Source organism: Phyllostomus hastatus, unplaced genomic scaffold, assembly GCF_019186645.2.
Source record: "Phyllostomus hastatus isolate PE091 unplaced genomic scaffold, TTU_PhHast_1.1 phas_contig_551, whole genome shotgun sequence".
Classification (NCBI taxonomy): Eukaryota; Metazoa; Chordata; class Mammalia; order Chiroptera; family Phyllostomidae; genus Phyllostomus; species Phyllostomus hastatus.
The window spans coordinates 4015645-4032884 of NW_025333909.1; the positions used below are offsets into that span (position 1 = coordinate 4015645).

At 42.5% G+C, this 17240-nt stretch overlaps 1 protein-coding gene across 1 annotated transcript in view; it reads right to left on the reverse strand.

The window, feature by feature from the left end:
- Positions 1-4361: 4361 nt before the first annotated feature.
- MSN (moesin) overlaps positions 4362-17240 on the reverse strand; it is a 68216-nt gene continuing 55337 nt past the window's right edge. The window contains exons 5-13 of the mRNA XM_045847406.1: positions 17116-17199; positions 16311-16457; positions 15204-15300; positions 12514-12677; positions 9719-9849; positions 9294-9454; positions 7766-7858; positions 7188-7412; positions 4362-6569 (exon numbers count right to left, since the gene is read on the reverse strand). Of these exons, the coding sequence (XP_045703362.1) occupies positions 6405-6569; positions 7188-7412; positions 7766-7858; positions 9294-9454; positions 9719-9849; positions 12514-12677; positions 15204-15300; positions 16311-16457; positions 17116-17199 (1267 nt within the window). The 3' untranslated portion in view covers positions 4362-6404. The remainder of the gene's footprint in view (positions 6570-7187; positions 7413-7765; positions 7859-9293; positions 9455-9718; positions 9850-12513; positions 12678-15203; positions 15301-16310; positions 16458-17115; positions 17200-17240) is intronic.

The following is a 17240-nucleotide window of genomic DNA, read 5'->3' on the forward strand; positions in this document are numbered from 1 at the left end:
CTGAATGATGAGAAGACAGCCGTTGGAATTCTTCTGGGAATGTCATACCAGAGAGCAGGACAATTAAAGGTCCTGCTACCAGAATGAGCATGGGATATTAATGGAAGAGAAATAAGAACCAGGACTGAACTGGTAGGAAAAGATGAGAAAGGAAGATGAGAAGGGTTTTCTGGCAGGTGACTTGCAGCAGAGGGTAGAAAGACAGGCCAGTGATCTAGTGAGGAGGACATGACAATGGTCCCAGCAGCAGAGGAAGAATAAGTACATGTGGCATTAAAAAGCTATATAGGGAACAGAATGGAAGGCAGGAGGATTGGGAACAGGGACAATGATGAGAGAGGGGGTTGCCAAGAAAAAATATCCACGTTCTTATTTTGGGAAAAAGAGTGCCACATGAGAGGGGAACATAAGAGGATGAGTAGGCAGGGTGAAAATAGAGAAGATATATTTGCTTATTAGACTTTATGAGTTTGAGACTCTAAGAAAACAGTCAAATCTTGCCCCTGTCACTCTAAGCTGTGTAACCTTGGGCAAGCTACATATCCTCTCTTGCTTCAGTTTTCTCATCTGTAATAATCACCCTTACCTCAGAGATGTTGTGAAGATAACATAATACCTGACATAAAGCATACTGAATAGTGTCTAGCATAGAATAAGCACTTAGTTAATGTTAATTATAATTATTATTACAAAAGCATGTAGGAATGAGCAAGTCTGAGATGTTGAGGGCCTGGCAAGGGTCTACTCTATCTACAATGTAAAGTGCTGGGGGGAGATAGTAAGAATGAAAAGTGAAAAATAAGACAAGGCAAATTGTGAACAGCCATAAGTGCTTTTTAAGCTCAAGAATGGAATGCATGTTCTCAGACAGCAACAGACTTGGAACCCTCCATTTCAGCTCTAGAAAGGGATCTAGAAGTAGTGTGGTCTGTTTCCTTAGGATCTTAACTAAAAGTTTCAAGAAACATCTGTACACAGATATATAAATGGTGGGGTGGGAGTCTTTCTTTAGGAAGAGGATTGGAGGCAAACTACCCAAGACACCAAGGGTGTCCCATGGTAGACTGTGTACAGGTCTGGGGCAGAGGCAGGAAATAGTTCAGGGTCCAGTCCTGCCATTGTGACTGTAGACAAGAGCCTTTAATTCACGGGTCTCAATTTCTCACTGTATAAAATAAGAAAGGATTAGAACCAAGAATCTCTGAGTTGTTCCTGTTCAGGCCTAATAATTAAGGGATATAAGAAAGCAGGCAATGGAGTATTGCTCCTGTATAGCAGAGAAGGCCGATGAAAAATTCAGGAAGCAATTTCTAGACCCATATATGCCCAACTGCTTGTGTGACCTTACACAAGTATTCCTTTCTCTGAGACTCCATCTGTACAGGGAAACACTTGGTCTACTCTATACTCTACAGCAGTGACTTTCCAAGTGTGGTCCCTGGAACAGCAGCATAAGAACCCTCTGGGAACTTGTTAGAAATTCAAATTCTCAAGCCCCACTTCAAGCCAAATGAATCAGAGACTCAGTGGGTGAAGAAGCCCAGTAATCTCTTTTAAGAAGTCCACTAACTCTGATACACACTAAAATTTGAGAACCATTGTTCTAGATATTTGCAAACATTCACAGTGAGGGGGCCACCCATTTTTTTAGTCATAATTTACATACAACTGGATAATTTTTTTGCATGTTTATACCCTATAACCACCACACAAACCAAAACTACTTCCATGACCCCAGAAGGTTTCCTTGTACCCATTTCCAGTCAATGCCTCCAACCCCAGCTCCAGACAAGCATGCCTGCACTAGAATCTTACAGTAACTGGAATTATACAACATTCTCTTTTGTATCTGCCCTTTCTTGTACATGTTGCCTATGAGATTCATCCATAATGTTGTTGTATGCATCAATTTATTTATTTCTACCGTTGAACAATATACCATTGAATGAATGTACTAGTTCTGTCCATTCTTTAGTTGATGGGTATTTCAGTTGTTTCCACATTGGAACTATTGCAAATAGTATTGCTATTTCTTTGAGTGCACAGAAGCACTCATTGATCTTGAATATATACCCAGGAACACTCTCCCCTTTTTAATTATTTTTTATTTTTAGACCCTTGTACAATAAATTCATTTGAAGTTACAAGAAATGACACAGAATAATCTCATGTATCCTTTATTCATTTTTCTCCAATGGTAACATCTTCCAAATTATAGTACAATATCATAAACAAGGTATTGGCAATGATAGTCAAGATAGAATAGAATGGCAAGTATCCCTCATGTTGTTCTCTTATAGCCACACCTACTTTTCACACCCCACTCCCTTTCCTTAACTACTGGCAACATATTCTGTTCTCCATTTTAATAACATTGGCATTTCAAAAATGGAGACTTTTGAGAAGTGGATAACAATGTTATAGTGACTTAAAACACAAATTTATTGCCTTACAATTCTAGATGTCAGATAGATGTCCAAGTTGGGTTTATTTTGTGCTTAAATGAAGATGTTAGTAGTGTCATGTTCCTTCTAGGGATTCTAGGGGAGAATCTGTTTCCCTGTCTTTTACAATTTGCAAAGGCCACCTGCATTCCTTGGCTTATGGCCTCATCTTTCATCTTCAAAGCCAGCAGCATAGTATCTTCAACTCTGATTCTGACCATCTCCCATCATTTAAGGACCCCTGTGATTGCATTGGGCCCACTTGGATAACCTAGCATATCTCCCTATCGTAAAATCCTTAATTACATCCCCAAGTCTTTTTTGTCATGTAAAGTAATATACTCACAGGTTTCATGAATTATAGCAGGTACACCTTTGAGGTGCCATTATCCTATCACATGCATTGTCCTGGAAGCAGAAAGTCCCTCTGTCATCTCCTTTAAAAATAATTAATTACACATATACAACCTAACATACAAAGCACACAAAAAACATCCTCTGGCCCTGGCCAAGCATCTCACCTGGTTAGAGAGTCATTTTGATATGCCAAGGTTGCGCGTTTGACCCCTGATCAGGGCACATACATGAATCAACAAATAAATGCATCAATAAGTAGAACAATGAATCTCTCTCTCTGTGTGTCTGTCTCTGTCTGTCTCTCTCCCTCTCTCTTTCTCTGTCTCTTTCTCTCTTCCCCTCTCCCTCTCCCTAAGAGAAACTTTTTTTAAATCCTCTGGTTGAAGTTGGAAGGGACCTAGAGCTCCTTTATTCCCCAAGGCAACAAGAAATTCCTAAGCCCCCCTCCTACACTGATGTTCTAGGGCCCTGGAATTCTATTTGCTGCCTTAGAACATGTTCCCAGTATATGCCCATCCTCCCCAATCCTCTGGTGGGATTGGTAGGGAGAAATATAGCGTAGTGGTTAAGAGTACAGGCTCACGAACTAGATTGCTTGTGTTCATCTGCTGACTCTACTACTTCTAATCTCTGTGACCTTGGACAAATTAATTCATCTTATTTGGCATCAATTTCTCCACCTGTAAAATGAGATAAAACACAATATCTTCAGAGCAGTGGTTCTCAACTTGTTCTGCATATTGTAATCATCAAGTACTATACTGATGCCTGTGTGCTACCACTAGATATTATAGTTTGATTTGAGGACATAATCTAGACACATTTGGGAACCCCTGCCTCAAAGGGTTATTGTAAGAATTTAAGGCTCACAAAATATTTAATTTACTTTTCCTTGCAAGTATTGGCCCACCAAAAAGGGAGCTGGTGAGATTTTTCTCATCTGTAAAATTGGGATGACCATATCTAGGTTACAAAATTGACATTTTATAAACCATAAATACTGCCCAGCAGGTATTATACATACATACATGATTCACCCTCACTTTACACCTCATTCTCCACTATCTTTTGCAACAGGGCTCAAAGTAATTTATCTGACCTTCACTGGCACTGCAATAAATGGGGGAAGTAGGAGGTGGACAAGCCTGGAGGCTTTGCTTACAAGGAGGCAGGATAGGGCTTGACCACACCAGGAGAAGTTGAGGTACAAACCACCCCTCACAAGAAGCCCCAAAGCCCCAGTGCTAAGTGAGCCCAGTGCTAAGCGAGCCCAGTGCTAAGCGAGCCCAGTGCTAAGCATCACATTGACCATGTGCAGGGCTGACCTAGTTGGTGTGGAGCTGTGAAAAGGACATAGGGTGTTAAGTCAGCTAGTTCTGTGCCCTTGGACAGTAATTGTAGTTTTTCATGTCCATTCCTTAATGAAGATAGTCGTATCCACTCCCCATAGGACTGAGGTGAGAATGAAAGGAGACCAGGGATGGTGATCTATAGAGTGAAAATTACAGTGAAGTATCTTACATCCACCCACTCATGCCAGAAAGAAACATCAAGTCACAGTGAAGTCTTCCTAAATTTTATTGGCACTGAAATAGAACATGGCTGAGCACAAACCCTTCCAAAACATAATTTTTAAAAACGCCCAAAATACACAAAAAAAACCTGAATACAAAATCTAACTTTTCCCCCCAGCCTCCCTGGGGGTGGGTTACTGCTCTTAAGGCAGTTAGATTGCCCCGCAATTCCAGGTTTAAATTTAGCTAATATAGGGTATATCACCAAGAGGGTGTCAATATAATTCACAGCAATGCACATAAAACTTCCCAAGATCAGGTAGAGTGGAGAAGAAGGGGTAGGGATCAAATCCATGGGCTCTGGGCTAGGGGCACTTCATGCAGGAACAGTATAGCCCCTTGTGGACTGAACTCTGGGGAGAAGGCAAAGAAGGAACAATAAAACCACACACCAAGGACTTGAAGAATGGATTGTATGACCTATAGTGACAGGTGATATCACTAATACTGAAAGCTTCTTACATTAATGGTTCTGGTAAAATATCCTTTTATAATATAGTATATGGTTCCCAGGTATGGGAGTGGTAAGGGAATTTGGCCAAAATGACTGCTCTAAGACTAAGATCTTCTAAGGGTGCATTAGCAAGACATGCAGAAATCAATATTTAGTTAGATGCCACTAAAATATATTTAATACTGGTAGGAAAAAAAAGAACACACATGCAACAGAGAGGAGGAAGAGGCTACTCCTGGGTTAAGAGCAAGGGGTGGAAGGGACCAGGCCAGAGCCCCCAACAGTTCTCTGGTTTACAGCTCCAAAGGACGGCACAGCTGGTGGCAAGATCTGGGTTAGAAATTTGTCAAACATAGGCAAGGCCCAGTCACCAGCTTGGAGGTAGGTGACAGAAAGGGGCTATTAGGCACATGATGGAGTCAAGTAAACTGTGGGATCCAGGCCATGGACTTCTCCCACCACACTCAGCTTCCTCTATCCGTTCACCAATTGAGCCAACTGGCATCAAGATACAAGGTTCACCATACCAAGGCCTGGATGGCCCTGAAGCAGAAGCTGTGGCCCAAGTAGCTCTGATAAGAGAAGTGGCTTGCGGCCCATAGCAGGGGAAATACAGAAACCAGGTGTGAACATTTCCTCCCTCTGGCAACAGTCCTGGATTGGGGGGGTGCTGGATTTGGGGGTAACCATCCCTATTCTAGCAGGATAGGATTTGGGGATTGGAATGAGGAGGAGTAAATCCCAAGAAGGGAGAAGGAACCCAGAATAATAAGGGATACTTCTACCCACAGAGCTCACTTGAAACAGGCCTAGGCTCCCATAAGGCATTGAGGGAAGTATCTTCTACCCAGCCTTGCCTGAATAGAAGGGCAAATGGCCTTCTGGGATGTTGTTAAGCCTCTTGAAGGCACTGTCTTCCCCATCTCAACCTGGGGAGAAACTGAGTCCCTGAAGTCAAGGACAAGGCTTATTGGGACTGAATTTGTAACAGGCCCAATCTGGGAGGTAGAGAGAATGACTGAACATCTTTTTAGCTTCCAATGATTATAAAGCCTAAATAACTCTAAAAGGAATGGGCATTGGGAGGCTTAATCCTAGGTCAGTTGACATCCTAGAGCATATAGCCAGGGCCCTGCCTCCTTTTCTAAACCTGTGATGCTCCAATTCTTCAAATCACAGGACCCTGAAGAGGAAGGCAATGGTGGGGGCTAGTTTTCAACCTACTCCACACACTTGACACCTAGAGAACAACAGTAAATGTGGGAATGTTTCCCAAATCAAGTGGGAATTGCCTCTGAGCTATAGAAATGGTCTGTACTAGCAAGCTAAATTGAATGGAACAGAGAGGCAAAAGAGGGTTCCATTGGCACCAAAGTGAGCCATTTCTCTGCCCAGGGAAGTGAATAAGGGCCGAGGGGCTAGGTTTGGTCCCGTGGCTACAATGAACACTTGGCATGACTTCAGGGCTGCTCTAGTTAGTGGCTCCAGCAGAGTGTGAGTTAGGCAAGACTACAGGAGTACAGGGGCGAGGAAGAAGGGAGGAGGGGTCCCTAGAGGCTGGGTGCCTATTACATATTACATGGACTCAAACTCATCTATGCGCTGCTTGGTGTTGCCCTGCCGAATCTGGCGCAGGGTCTTGTATTTGTCTCGGCCCAGTCGCATGTTCTCAGCATGGATCATGTCATTGGCAGTCTTCTTGGACTCATCGAGGGCATTGGCCAGCTCTGAAGTGAGGGCCTGTGAGGATGCAAGGGAATGATGGGTTAATGGGTTCTACGCACTTTACTTCCCTTTCTTTAACCACTTTTTTCCCTTTTCTCCCCTCTCCTCTTCTCTTCCTTCCTCCCTTTGTGCCTCCCTCCCCTTCCCTCTCGTCTTCCCTCCTTGTGCCCCCTTTGCATGCACACACACACACACACACACACACACACACATTTTTGAGAGACTTTTTCAGTCCTGTTAGGACTGCAGTGGGTCAAGAATAAGAAATTAAAACCACAAACTTAGGGGCCAAGTTTCAATTGATGACAAGTATTCCCTGAGAGTAGAACAATTTACTAAAGATTCAGGTATAAATTGTGTCAGCTAAGTACTTCCTTAATATGAGGTAAATGGAGTATGGGTGGAGGTTGTAGCAAAAAAAAAAACATTTAAAAAGAAAGAGGTGGCTCAGGGTCTTATTAATAAATAAGAGGTACCTCTCATTAAAGTTTTCACTTGAGGAAGGCTCAGGCTGCCATACAATGCTGACATAGGCTCTTCCATCTACTCCCCCATGATAATCTAATGAAGACCATACCATGCACTACCAAATCAATGCACATGGTCTCCTTGACCCTTTGGCCCTGAGGATACCTGTAGTTGCTTCTGCACACGCTCATTCTTCTCTGCTTCAGTGGTACGTTCCTCTTCACTGCGGTCCTTGGCCATGGCATCAGCCCGCAGCTCAGCACTGGCCTCTGCCCCATTCTCATCCTGCTCATCCTGCTCATTTTCAGCAGGCTCTGCCACATGAGGAGTACTCATGGCAGTCTTCAGCTCAGCACGAGTCTTCTCCAAGTCTTCTTGTACCATTTGAGCCTGTCCAGAAACAGAGGGAGAGAACAGGCAGTCAGAACAGACTAATTTGCAACATCCTACACATGCCTAGAATGGCCCAGCAGAAGGCAGGAACCAGGTAGGCCAAATCACTTTGTCTGCCTGATTCATAGTTTCCTCAGCTATATAAGAGGAAAAGTTGTACCTATTTCCCTGGAGTATTGAAGAATTCTAGGAAGTTATCTGAGAAAGCCTTGAGTTCCTTCTCCCATGATGCCTGCTGTCTAGAAATGATCAAAAGAGGATGGAACCCACACCTAAGGCATCTACGGAACTGGAACCTATGCATATGGTACCCCTTTCCACAACACTTTGCTCTGGGTACTGTGTCTTACCTTCTGTTGCCATTCTACAGCCTCACTCTCTTTCTTCTGTCGGGCAACCTCCAGCTGGGAGATCCGAGCTGTCAACTCCGCCATTTCCAAGGCCTATAGATAAATTGAAAGTTTGTGAGAGTTTGGCCTTCTGGTCCTCAAAGCCCAGGTGGACAAACTTCTGTTCCACTAGCTTGCTGTGCTGGAGGCTCTTTTTACTACACCTTCTCCAGGAATCTCAGAGGACCACTCTTACTCTCAATCTACTATAGGACCCTATTAACTCCAAACCATTTCCTTATAAGTCAGAGCTCCTCACCTAGACTGTACACGTCTTGAAGACAAATAGCCTATCATCTCTGTCTCTTCCTCACCTCTCCACCCTTCCATTCATCCCCATCCCTCATCCCTTTCCCCTCTCAGTATTGCCCGTTGTACAGTGCAGTTAGGGCTTTAGAGATCAGTGTGTCACTGCCTGAAGTGGCAGTGCCTTCCCTGTTATCCTAGAATACTCAGGGCTACATTAAGACTCTTCCCAAGACAAGAATAGGAAAGACACTCAAGTGTCATAAGGTGATCTGAACAAGGGAAAACAGCTTATGCATACCCTCACACCTTTGACAAAACTACTACAGGGGTGTCCAACCTGTGGCCTGTGGGCTGCATGCAGCCCAGGATGGCTATGAATGCGGCTCAACACAAAAATCATAAATTTACTTAAAACCTTTTTTTTTTGGCTCATCATTTTTTATTAGTGTTTGTATATTTAATGTGTGGACCAAAATAACTCTTCTTCTTTCAGTGTGGCCCAGAGATGCCAAAAGGTTGGACACCCCTGTTAGAAGAAACTTCCCCCTGAGAATTAGGACTTAGTTCCCTGCACTCCCACCGCAAATAGTATGGGGAAGAACATATACCAAGAAATTTGGATCACAGATTCCTAACTTCTGAATTACAGAACCCTTGGAAATTATAATGAAAGTATGGATGCTCACCTTCCTCCTCTGAAAAATGCATAGGCACATAGTTTCATGTATAATTTTAAGGAGCACACCCTTCAGTAAGTCAGAAATGGGTTCTCATCCTTACTTAGTAACAACTGTGTGACCTCTGGCAAGTCTCATAAACCTCTCTGAGCCCTAATTTGCTTAACTGGACATGTATTCCAATATGGGTTAATGCCATAGAGCTCTTTGGAAGAGGAAATAAGTAATAAAAAGGGGAAAGGTGTTAATATAGTTTGTAACACACAGTAGGTAGTTAATCAAGTGTAGATCCCTTCATTTCTTCTTCCCACACTTTCCTTTGTCATGTCATCAGCTCAGATCCCCAAAGGCTGAGAAAATAGAATAAAAGTAAGGGTTAAGGAAGACTGTTTGCAAAGGTTTCTGGGCCAAACCAATGACTTCTCAGCTTTCCTTTACTTGAACTACCTGCTGGAGGCCCTGCTGGAAAGAGCCAGCCCTACAGGCAGAGGTAGCTGTAAATAGGAAGTCAGAAAGGGAAGAAAACTCAGGTCCTTTAATCTCAGCCCATTTTGTTGCTTTACCAGCTGTTCTTGGGTCTTCTTCTGATCCCGAGAAGCCTGCAACAGAGCCTCCTTGGCCTCTTCAGCTTCTCGACGCTCTTTGGCCAGTTTTTCAGCCTCACTCTGGGCACGTTTCCGCTCCTGTTCAAGTTCCATAGCCCTACGGGTCTGTTCTTCCAGTTCTGGGAAGAGAAGGTAGGGAAAAGAAGGTGAAAAGTGCAGAGATAAAGAAGAGACACCTAACTTCCTTCCTAGAAATGTTTCACACCAGGGCACAGCTGGCAGAAAGCTCTGAGTACTCACTCTACTTCTTGTCCCATCTATTTATCTATTCTGTAGTCACATCTGGATTATGTGGCCTGAGTCTGCAGTTCAGGCAGTGGGTCTCTAGCTCATAGAGTTAGGCTCTGGGAAAACCTACTCTCCAAGGTGATGTCAAGCCTCACCCTGCTGAGCTTTCTTAGTCTGTTCTTCAATCTGCTTCAGTTTCTCCATCAGTTCCTCCTTCTCTCGTTCAATCTTCTCTTTCTCCTTTTCTGCCATCTCACGCTTCTTCTTCTCATTTTCCAGGAGAGCACTGGGAAAGGAGAAAGAAGGAATTAAACAAGATAGCTAGACCACATGGAAAACCTGGGATCCCCAAGGGTCCCTGACCCTGGACCCTCAGTCTCTACCCATATAACACACCCAGAGCTTGTGAGTTGGGATCACTCTCCCTTATCTCCAAATCCTGGTTGTTACATCATATTACCACATGGGCCAGTATGCTCAAGGCTCAATCAGTTTGTCCAAGACTCAGGAGATACAACCTAGACTTCTAATCAGTAGATGACCTTAACTTATGTCACTTCTTTGCACTTGTTCTCAGTACCATTATCTGTAGAATGGCCTATTAAGTTCTGCCTTGGCAACCTTGGGGAGTTATAAGACTAGTTTTGGCTCTGTGCTGGGATACTGTGCTTCAAGTATGGTGATCTCTGAGGTTAGGGCATATGCCCTCAGGCCTAACTCTGCTGGTTCTCTGAAGCCCAACTCTATATTCCTTTTCCCCAGAATTTTTGGCAAATCTAGAATAAGTATTTTCTTTTTCTTGCCCCCGTACCTCTTCCAGGAGACCTTTCCCCCTTGACTAAATATCTTTTTATCTCTGAGCCCTCAGAATACTTAGACTATCCTTTTTCTTATTCTACCTCCCTCTTACTTTTCCCCATAGCACTTTGTACTGTGAAAATGAATAAACAGAAACCTCATTTAAAATTGAATCAGGAGGGTAGAAGAGAGAACTTCCATGCACATACTATTCAACACACATTACTGACCCCAAAAGGAAGAGACTATCTTCCTTTTTGGAAGTGATACTATTTTAGCAGGAGGAAGAATTTCTTCCTCTCCCAGAAACAGCTCAGCCAATGGAGACTATCATAACTAAGCCAATGAAAAGTCAACGTACTTTGAACTTTCAATTTCCTTTTTCTCCTATAAGACTGTAATATCCTAGAGAGGAGATTTCTGCCAGATCCAGCTCTGTAAACTGTTCCCAATCTCAGTAACCTTCTTCTGAATAAACGTGAACCTTGGGGTTCAGCTTCTCATACATAGTGTCATTTTCCAGTCTATTGGATTAGAAGCCTCTTGAAGTTTCAAGATCTTTGTGAAATGCATAGGAATAACCTGGGATCTTATTTTTAAATAAATTATTAAGGTGAAATTAATATAAAATTAACCATTTTAAAGCAAACAATTCAGTGGCATTTAGTTCACTCATAATGCTGTCTAGTTCCAAAATATTTTTATCACCCCAAAGTAAAAACCCATATCCATTAAGCAGTTTGTCCCCATCTCCCATCCCCCTAGCCTCTGATAATCACCAATCTATATTCTGTCTCTATAGATTTAGCTATTCTGGATATTTAATATAAATGGAATCATACAATATGTGACTTTTTGTGTCTGGTTTCTTCCACCTAGCATAATGTTTTAGGGTCCATCTACATTGTAGTATATATCAGTACTTCATGGCTTTTTCTTAAGATTTTATTTACTTATTTATTTTCAGAGAGAGGGCAAGGAAGAGAGAAAGAAAGGGAGAGAAACATCACTGTGTGGTTGCCCTACTGGGGACCTGGCCTGCAACCCAGGCATGTGTTCCAACTGGGAATCAAACCAGTGACCCTGTGGTTTGCAGGCCAGCACTCAATCCACTGAGCCACACCAGCCAGGCCAGTACTTCATGCCTTTTTATGGCTGAATAATATTCCATTGTTTGGATGCATAATTTATTTATCCATTCATCCATGATGGACATTTGGGCTGTTTCCACATTCTGGATATTGTAAATAACACTACTTTGAATATATGTATATGTGTAGTTGTTTGAACACCTTTTTAAAATTTTTTGGTGTATATATCTAGGAGTAGAATTATGGGATCATATGGTAATTCTAAGTTTAACTTATTGAGAAACCACCAACTCTTTTTCATAGCACCTGACCATTTTACATCCCCACCCGCAACAAACATGAGTTCCAATTCTCTACAGACTTGCCAACAGCTGTTATTTTGTTTTTATTTATTATATCCATATTAGTGAGTATAAAATGGTATCTCACTATGGTTTTGATTTACAATTCCCCAATGATTAAAGGTGTTTTCATGTGCCTATTGGCCATTAGGATATCTTCATTGGAGGAATGGTTAATAAGATCTTAAAATGCAGATTCTGAATCAATTGGTCTGGGATAAAGTCTCAGATTGTTCCTTTCTAACAAGTTCCCAAGTTGATGCTGATGCTGCTGAGCTTTGCTATATTTTGAGTAGCAAGGACCTCCAGTGTATAGGGGCTTTGTAGGGAAAATTCTGGCAGTTCTACCCAATTCCACTAAAAAAACTCCTACAGAGTCTAGGTTTAAATGTGCATGGAGCCTTCTGCTATTGTCACTATACCGGTGAGATAGCCTGGAACAACCCAGAATCTGCCTAGAACAATGGCATGAGGATCATAACAATGGTGAACTATGAAATGACCCTCCCTCCTATGAGCCTCTGAAAGCCTAAGCTTCTCATGCCTGCTTCCTGGAGGGGATCTCATCACTGTACAGCGCGCTCTCTCTCTCTCCCCTCCACCACTCTTCCCTGCCCCCAGTCTCAGGGTGGCTTCATGTCCTGCTTCTAGCAGACTTGCTAACTTGGAGCAGTTTCCTTGGCTGGGCCTTGGTCCCCACTTGAGCTCCACATCACCTACCGCTCCATCTGTTTCTGGTGCTTCTCCTCTCGGGCCTGTGCCTTCATCTGCTGCACCTCAATGGTGTCTGGCTTGCGACGGCGCATGTATAGTTCATGGTTCCCCATGCACAGGGCCAAGATCCGCTTGTTAATCCGCAGCCGGGGAGCATAGAAGACAAAGTCCTGGTGGGAAACCAACAATCAGAAACAGTTTGGAACTAACAAGGAAAATGGGGACAGACTCATAGATGGGGAGCAGGATGACAGCTGGGGGAGGGGAAGGTAGGGGGTGGAAGAATGGAGCAAAAAGGGAAAAGGACTCATGGACATGGAGAACAGTGTGGTGATTGCTGAGGGGAGGCAGGTATAAGAGGACTAAATGGTAATGGGAAAAAATACAATAAAGATTAAATCAAAAAAGAAAAAAGTTTTGAGGGAGAGATGAAGGTGAACTTCTCTTAAGTCCAAAAGAACTGGAAAGATCATTTACCATGTTTTCCCATGTATAATGTGTTCATGTGTATAACACACAGACATTTTTTGTGCACATTATACATGGGGCTGTTATGCCCATTGCATGTAATCATTATACCCATGTATAATGTGCATCTTTGTTTTTCCATCAAAGATTTGGGCAACAGTGGACATTATACACAGCAAAATACGTAACTAAAAAAAAAAGTAACTAAATTTTCTATTACAGATTGGGAGGCTAGTTATCAGTGATGAATTTACTTCTTACCCAGGGTCAAATAGGTTAGTTAGCAGACCCAGGACTAGAATCCAGGCTTGATGCTGAAATCAGTGCTCTTTGGACCAAACCACAATTTCTTTCAACATCTGCATTCTAAAAACCCTTAATTCATACAAGGAACCAATAGTGATGGGAAAGAAACTGGGACTCAAACCAATGGTGTGGACCAGAAGAAGAAAGAAACATTCGACTAGAAAAGAATGAAGAAATAAGAATTCAAAAACGTGAGGAGAGGCTCAGGAACCTCCAGGGCATCTTTAAACATTTCAACATCTGAATTATAGGGGTACCAGAAGGAGAAGAGGAAGAGCAACAGTGGAAAACTTATTTGAACAAATAATAAAGGAGAACTTCCCCAAGCTGGCAAAGGAAATAGACTTCCAGGGAGTCCAGGAAGCTCAGAGAGTCCCAAAGAAGTTGGACCCAAGGAGGAACACACCAAGGCACATCATCATTACATTACCCAAGATTAAAATTAAGGAGAGAATCCTAGAAGCAGCAACAGAAAATGGGACAGTTACCTACAAGGGAGTTCCCATCAGACTGTCAACTGATTTCTCAAAGGAGACCGTACAGGCAAGAAGGGGCTGGAAAGAAGTATTCCAAGTCATGAAAGGCAAGGACCTACATCCAAGATTGCTCTATCCTGCAAATCTATCATGTAGAATGGAAGGGTAGGTAAAATGCTTCTCAGATAAGGTCAAGTTCAAGGTGTTCATCATCACCAAGCTCTTATTTCATGAAATGTTAAAGGGACTTATCTAAGAAAAGAAGATTAAAAAACATGTACGGTAGAATGACAGCAAACTCACAATTATTAACAACCACACCTAAAACTAAAACAAAAACAAACTAAGCAAACAACTAGAACAGGAACAGAACCACAGAAATGGAGATCACATGGAGGGTTATCAGTGGGGGAGTGGGAGGAGGAGAGAGGGGGAAAGGGTATGGAGAATAAGTAGCGTAGACGGTAGGTAGAAAATAGACAGGGGGAAGGTAAGAACAGTATGGGAAATGTAGAAGCTAAAGAACTTATAAGTTTGACACATGGACATGAACTAAAGGGGGGGATTGTGGGTGGGAGAGGGTATGCAGGGTGGAGGGGAGTAAACGGGGAAAAATGGGACAACTGTAATAGCATAATCAATAAAGTATATTTTTAAAAAATAAAATAAAATACCCTCAATTCAGTTAAAAGTCTAGAATTGCTTTTATCAGCTAATTAGGGATCTCAGGGGCCACTCTTTGAGGCTCAATAATCCATGCATAATACCCTGATGATTGCAGTATGAGTGACTGGACTTTTTCTGTAATCTTCTAAAAGCATACCCTAGACCCAGCCCCTTAAATCCTTTTTGGAATAACATCTGTTTGTTTTTCCGTGTACTGATGTATTCACTGGTTGATTCTTATACATGCCATGACCAGGGACCAACCCACAACCTTGGCATATCAAGACAATGCTCTAACCAACTGAGCTACCCAGCCAGGGGCCATACAGAGTTTTTTCTCAAATGATTGTTAATTATTGTATTGTTTTTCATATGAACAACTATAAACTTAATTTTGCCCTACCTGTATATGAACAGTTCCCACTTTCTGAAGCCTAGAAGCTTTAAAAAATAAGATACACTCTATTTTCAGACAGCCCCAGGGCAGCAGAAGATGGTGGCTAAGACATAGCATTTAGACTGCCTGTGGCTTTCCCCTAAGACTTAGGTAGCAAAGTGGCACAGACAGAGGATACCTCCTAGCCATTTCTTGATACCAACATCCCTTTCCATCACCAATCTCCTTTTGTGCCTCCTGTACACACACACACACACACACACACACACACACACACACACACCAGAAAAAAAAAAGAAAACTGTAATTGCATGATTGCTTCTAGCATTATCCAGGCCTTGGCAAGTAAGTACATGTCTTGGCCAGCAGGAGGAATCACTTACCGGGGCTTTTTTGTCAATAGGCTTGATGACAAATTTCTTGTCATTGAAAGAGATGTTTCTGATTTCACTCCAAGGGAAGCCTATCTTGGGAGTCAGTCTATACAAATAGAGACCAAAAGCATCAGAACAAGGGCAAAACAAGAACATAGAGGGTTGGTGCCTTCCCCCACTACTACCAGCTTCTCCTTTTAGGAAGTAGATTCATTACCAGCTCAGCCAGTGTCATCACATGCTACCAGGTCAGTTTGCCAGCTCTGAGGCTGCACAAAGGAACTCTTAATACTACAACCAACATGTTACTCTTTGTTCCAATCTCTGAGATTTGTTTCAGTATATTTGTATGTGGCATAGACCTTGTAACAATCTCTCATAGACTCCCCAGTATTAGGTAACTGGGACTTTTCCACCCAAGGTTGTAAAAGTTGGAGAAAATAAATAATGAGCTCCAAATTCAGGAGTTACAAGAACAATAATCTATTAACCTGCATCTTCACCAAGAGCAGACCAAGGGGAAAAATAAAATAAGGTTGTAGTGAGAGAGATTATAGGACAAAAGCTACTTAATCACCATACAGGGGTGAGATTAATTACAAATCCTAACGAAGTAGGTTCTAGCCCAGTGTTGTCTAACAAAAATATAGTAAAAGACACCCATGTTATTTTAAATTTTCTAGTAGCCATATAAAAATAAATAAAAGAAATAGGTGAACTGAATTGTTATAAGAGTTTGCTAACCTAGTACATTCAAAATACTTTCATTTACACATGCAAATCAAAATTTCAAAAAAAACATTAATGAAACATTTTACATTCTGCTTTTCACACTAAGTCTTCAAAGTCTGGTGTGCTGTTTATACTTAACCTACCTCAGTCTAGAGTAGCCACATTTCAAGTGCTCAGTAGCCACATGTTGCCAGTGACACCATAGTAAATAGTATAAGTCTAGTCAGTGCAAGATTTAGAGGTCTGAGCGAGGTTGTGCAATTATCTGTGCTGGTCTAAACTAGGTAGAAAAACAACTACCCCAGTAGGACCCAGGAGGTACAGGCTTACTCTGTGATGAGTGTCAGAGTGGCCCAAATAATCTAAGAGACCTCTGATATATACCTGTCATTCTGTTCGTAGATGTTGAGACCCAGAGCATCTACCCCCAGCCACAGCTCTGAGCCTTTCTTGTTTTTGATGCTGAAGTAGTTCACACCATACATCTCCAGGTCCTGGGCAATCTTCAGATATTCCAGGACAGCATCCTCCCTAAACAACAGAGTCAGAGGTTACAGAGGGGAACCTGTGAATCAGACCTAGGAAGAAAGAAAGCCTATCTGCTCTGCACTTCTGACAAGTATCTTGCCATTAAGGGTGGGAAAGGGGATGGAAGGCAAGCAGATGATGATGAACAGAGCACAATATGAAGCATGAGGTATGAAGTTCCCAAGGGAAGTAAGGGTGAAGTGAACCTTGCTTATCCTCTAGCATATTAGCTGTCATAGGAGCCTCTTATACAGGCAGATTCTTAACAGAGCCTATGTGAGGTGGTGATGGCAAAAATGACAGGCCTCATTCCTCAACTAGACAGCTCCCAAATGGTTTGCCATGAGAGAGCTCATTCCCTGCTATTTTCTTGGGGAGGAGCCTCTAGTGGTCCAGATGCTCCCTGGGAGTCCTAAGGGACCCTCCATTTTGTTATGGTCAAAACTGTTTGGGCTATCAACTGCCATCATTCACAAAAAATATAGCTTTATAATGGTTCTGATTATCCTTCTATCTCTAAATTCACCTATACAGTATATTCCTATCTCTCTCTTTCCAACATCCCCCAATGTTCTTAGTCCTCTGCCTGTTATTCCCCAGAACCAACTCTCATTCTCCCTGCGAGAGCAGTAGAACCCCACAGTTGCTAGGGCAAGCTTACCTGAGCATGCCCCGATGCTCCTCATGCCACACCTGGATCCGTTCCTCCCACTGGTCCTTGTTGAGCTTGTGTTGCTCCAGGACCCTGGAAAGGCAATGGGTAATGGGTAGTTAAAGCACAAAACC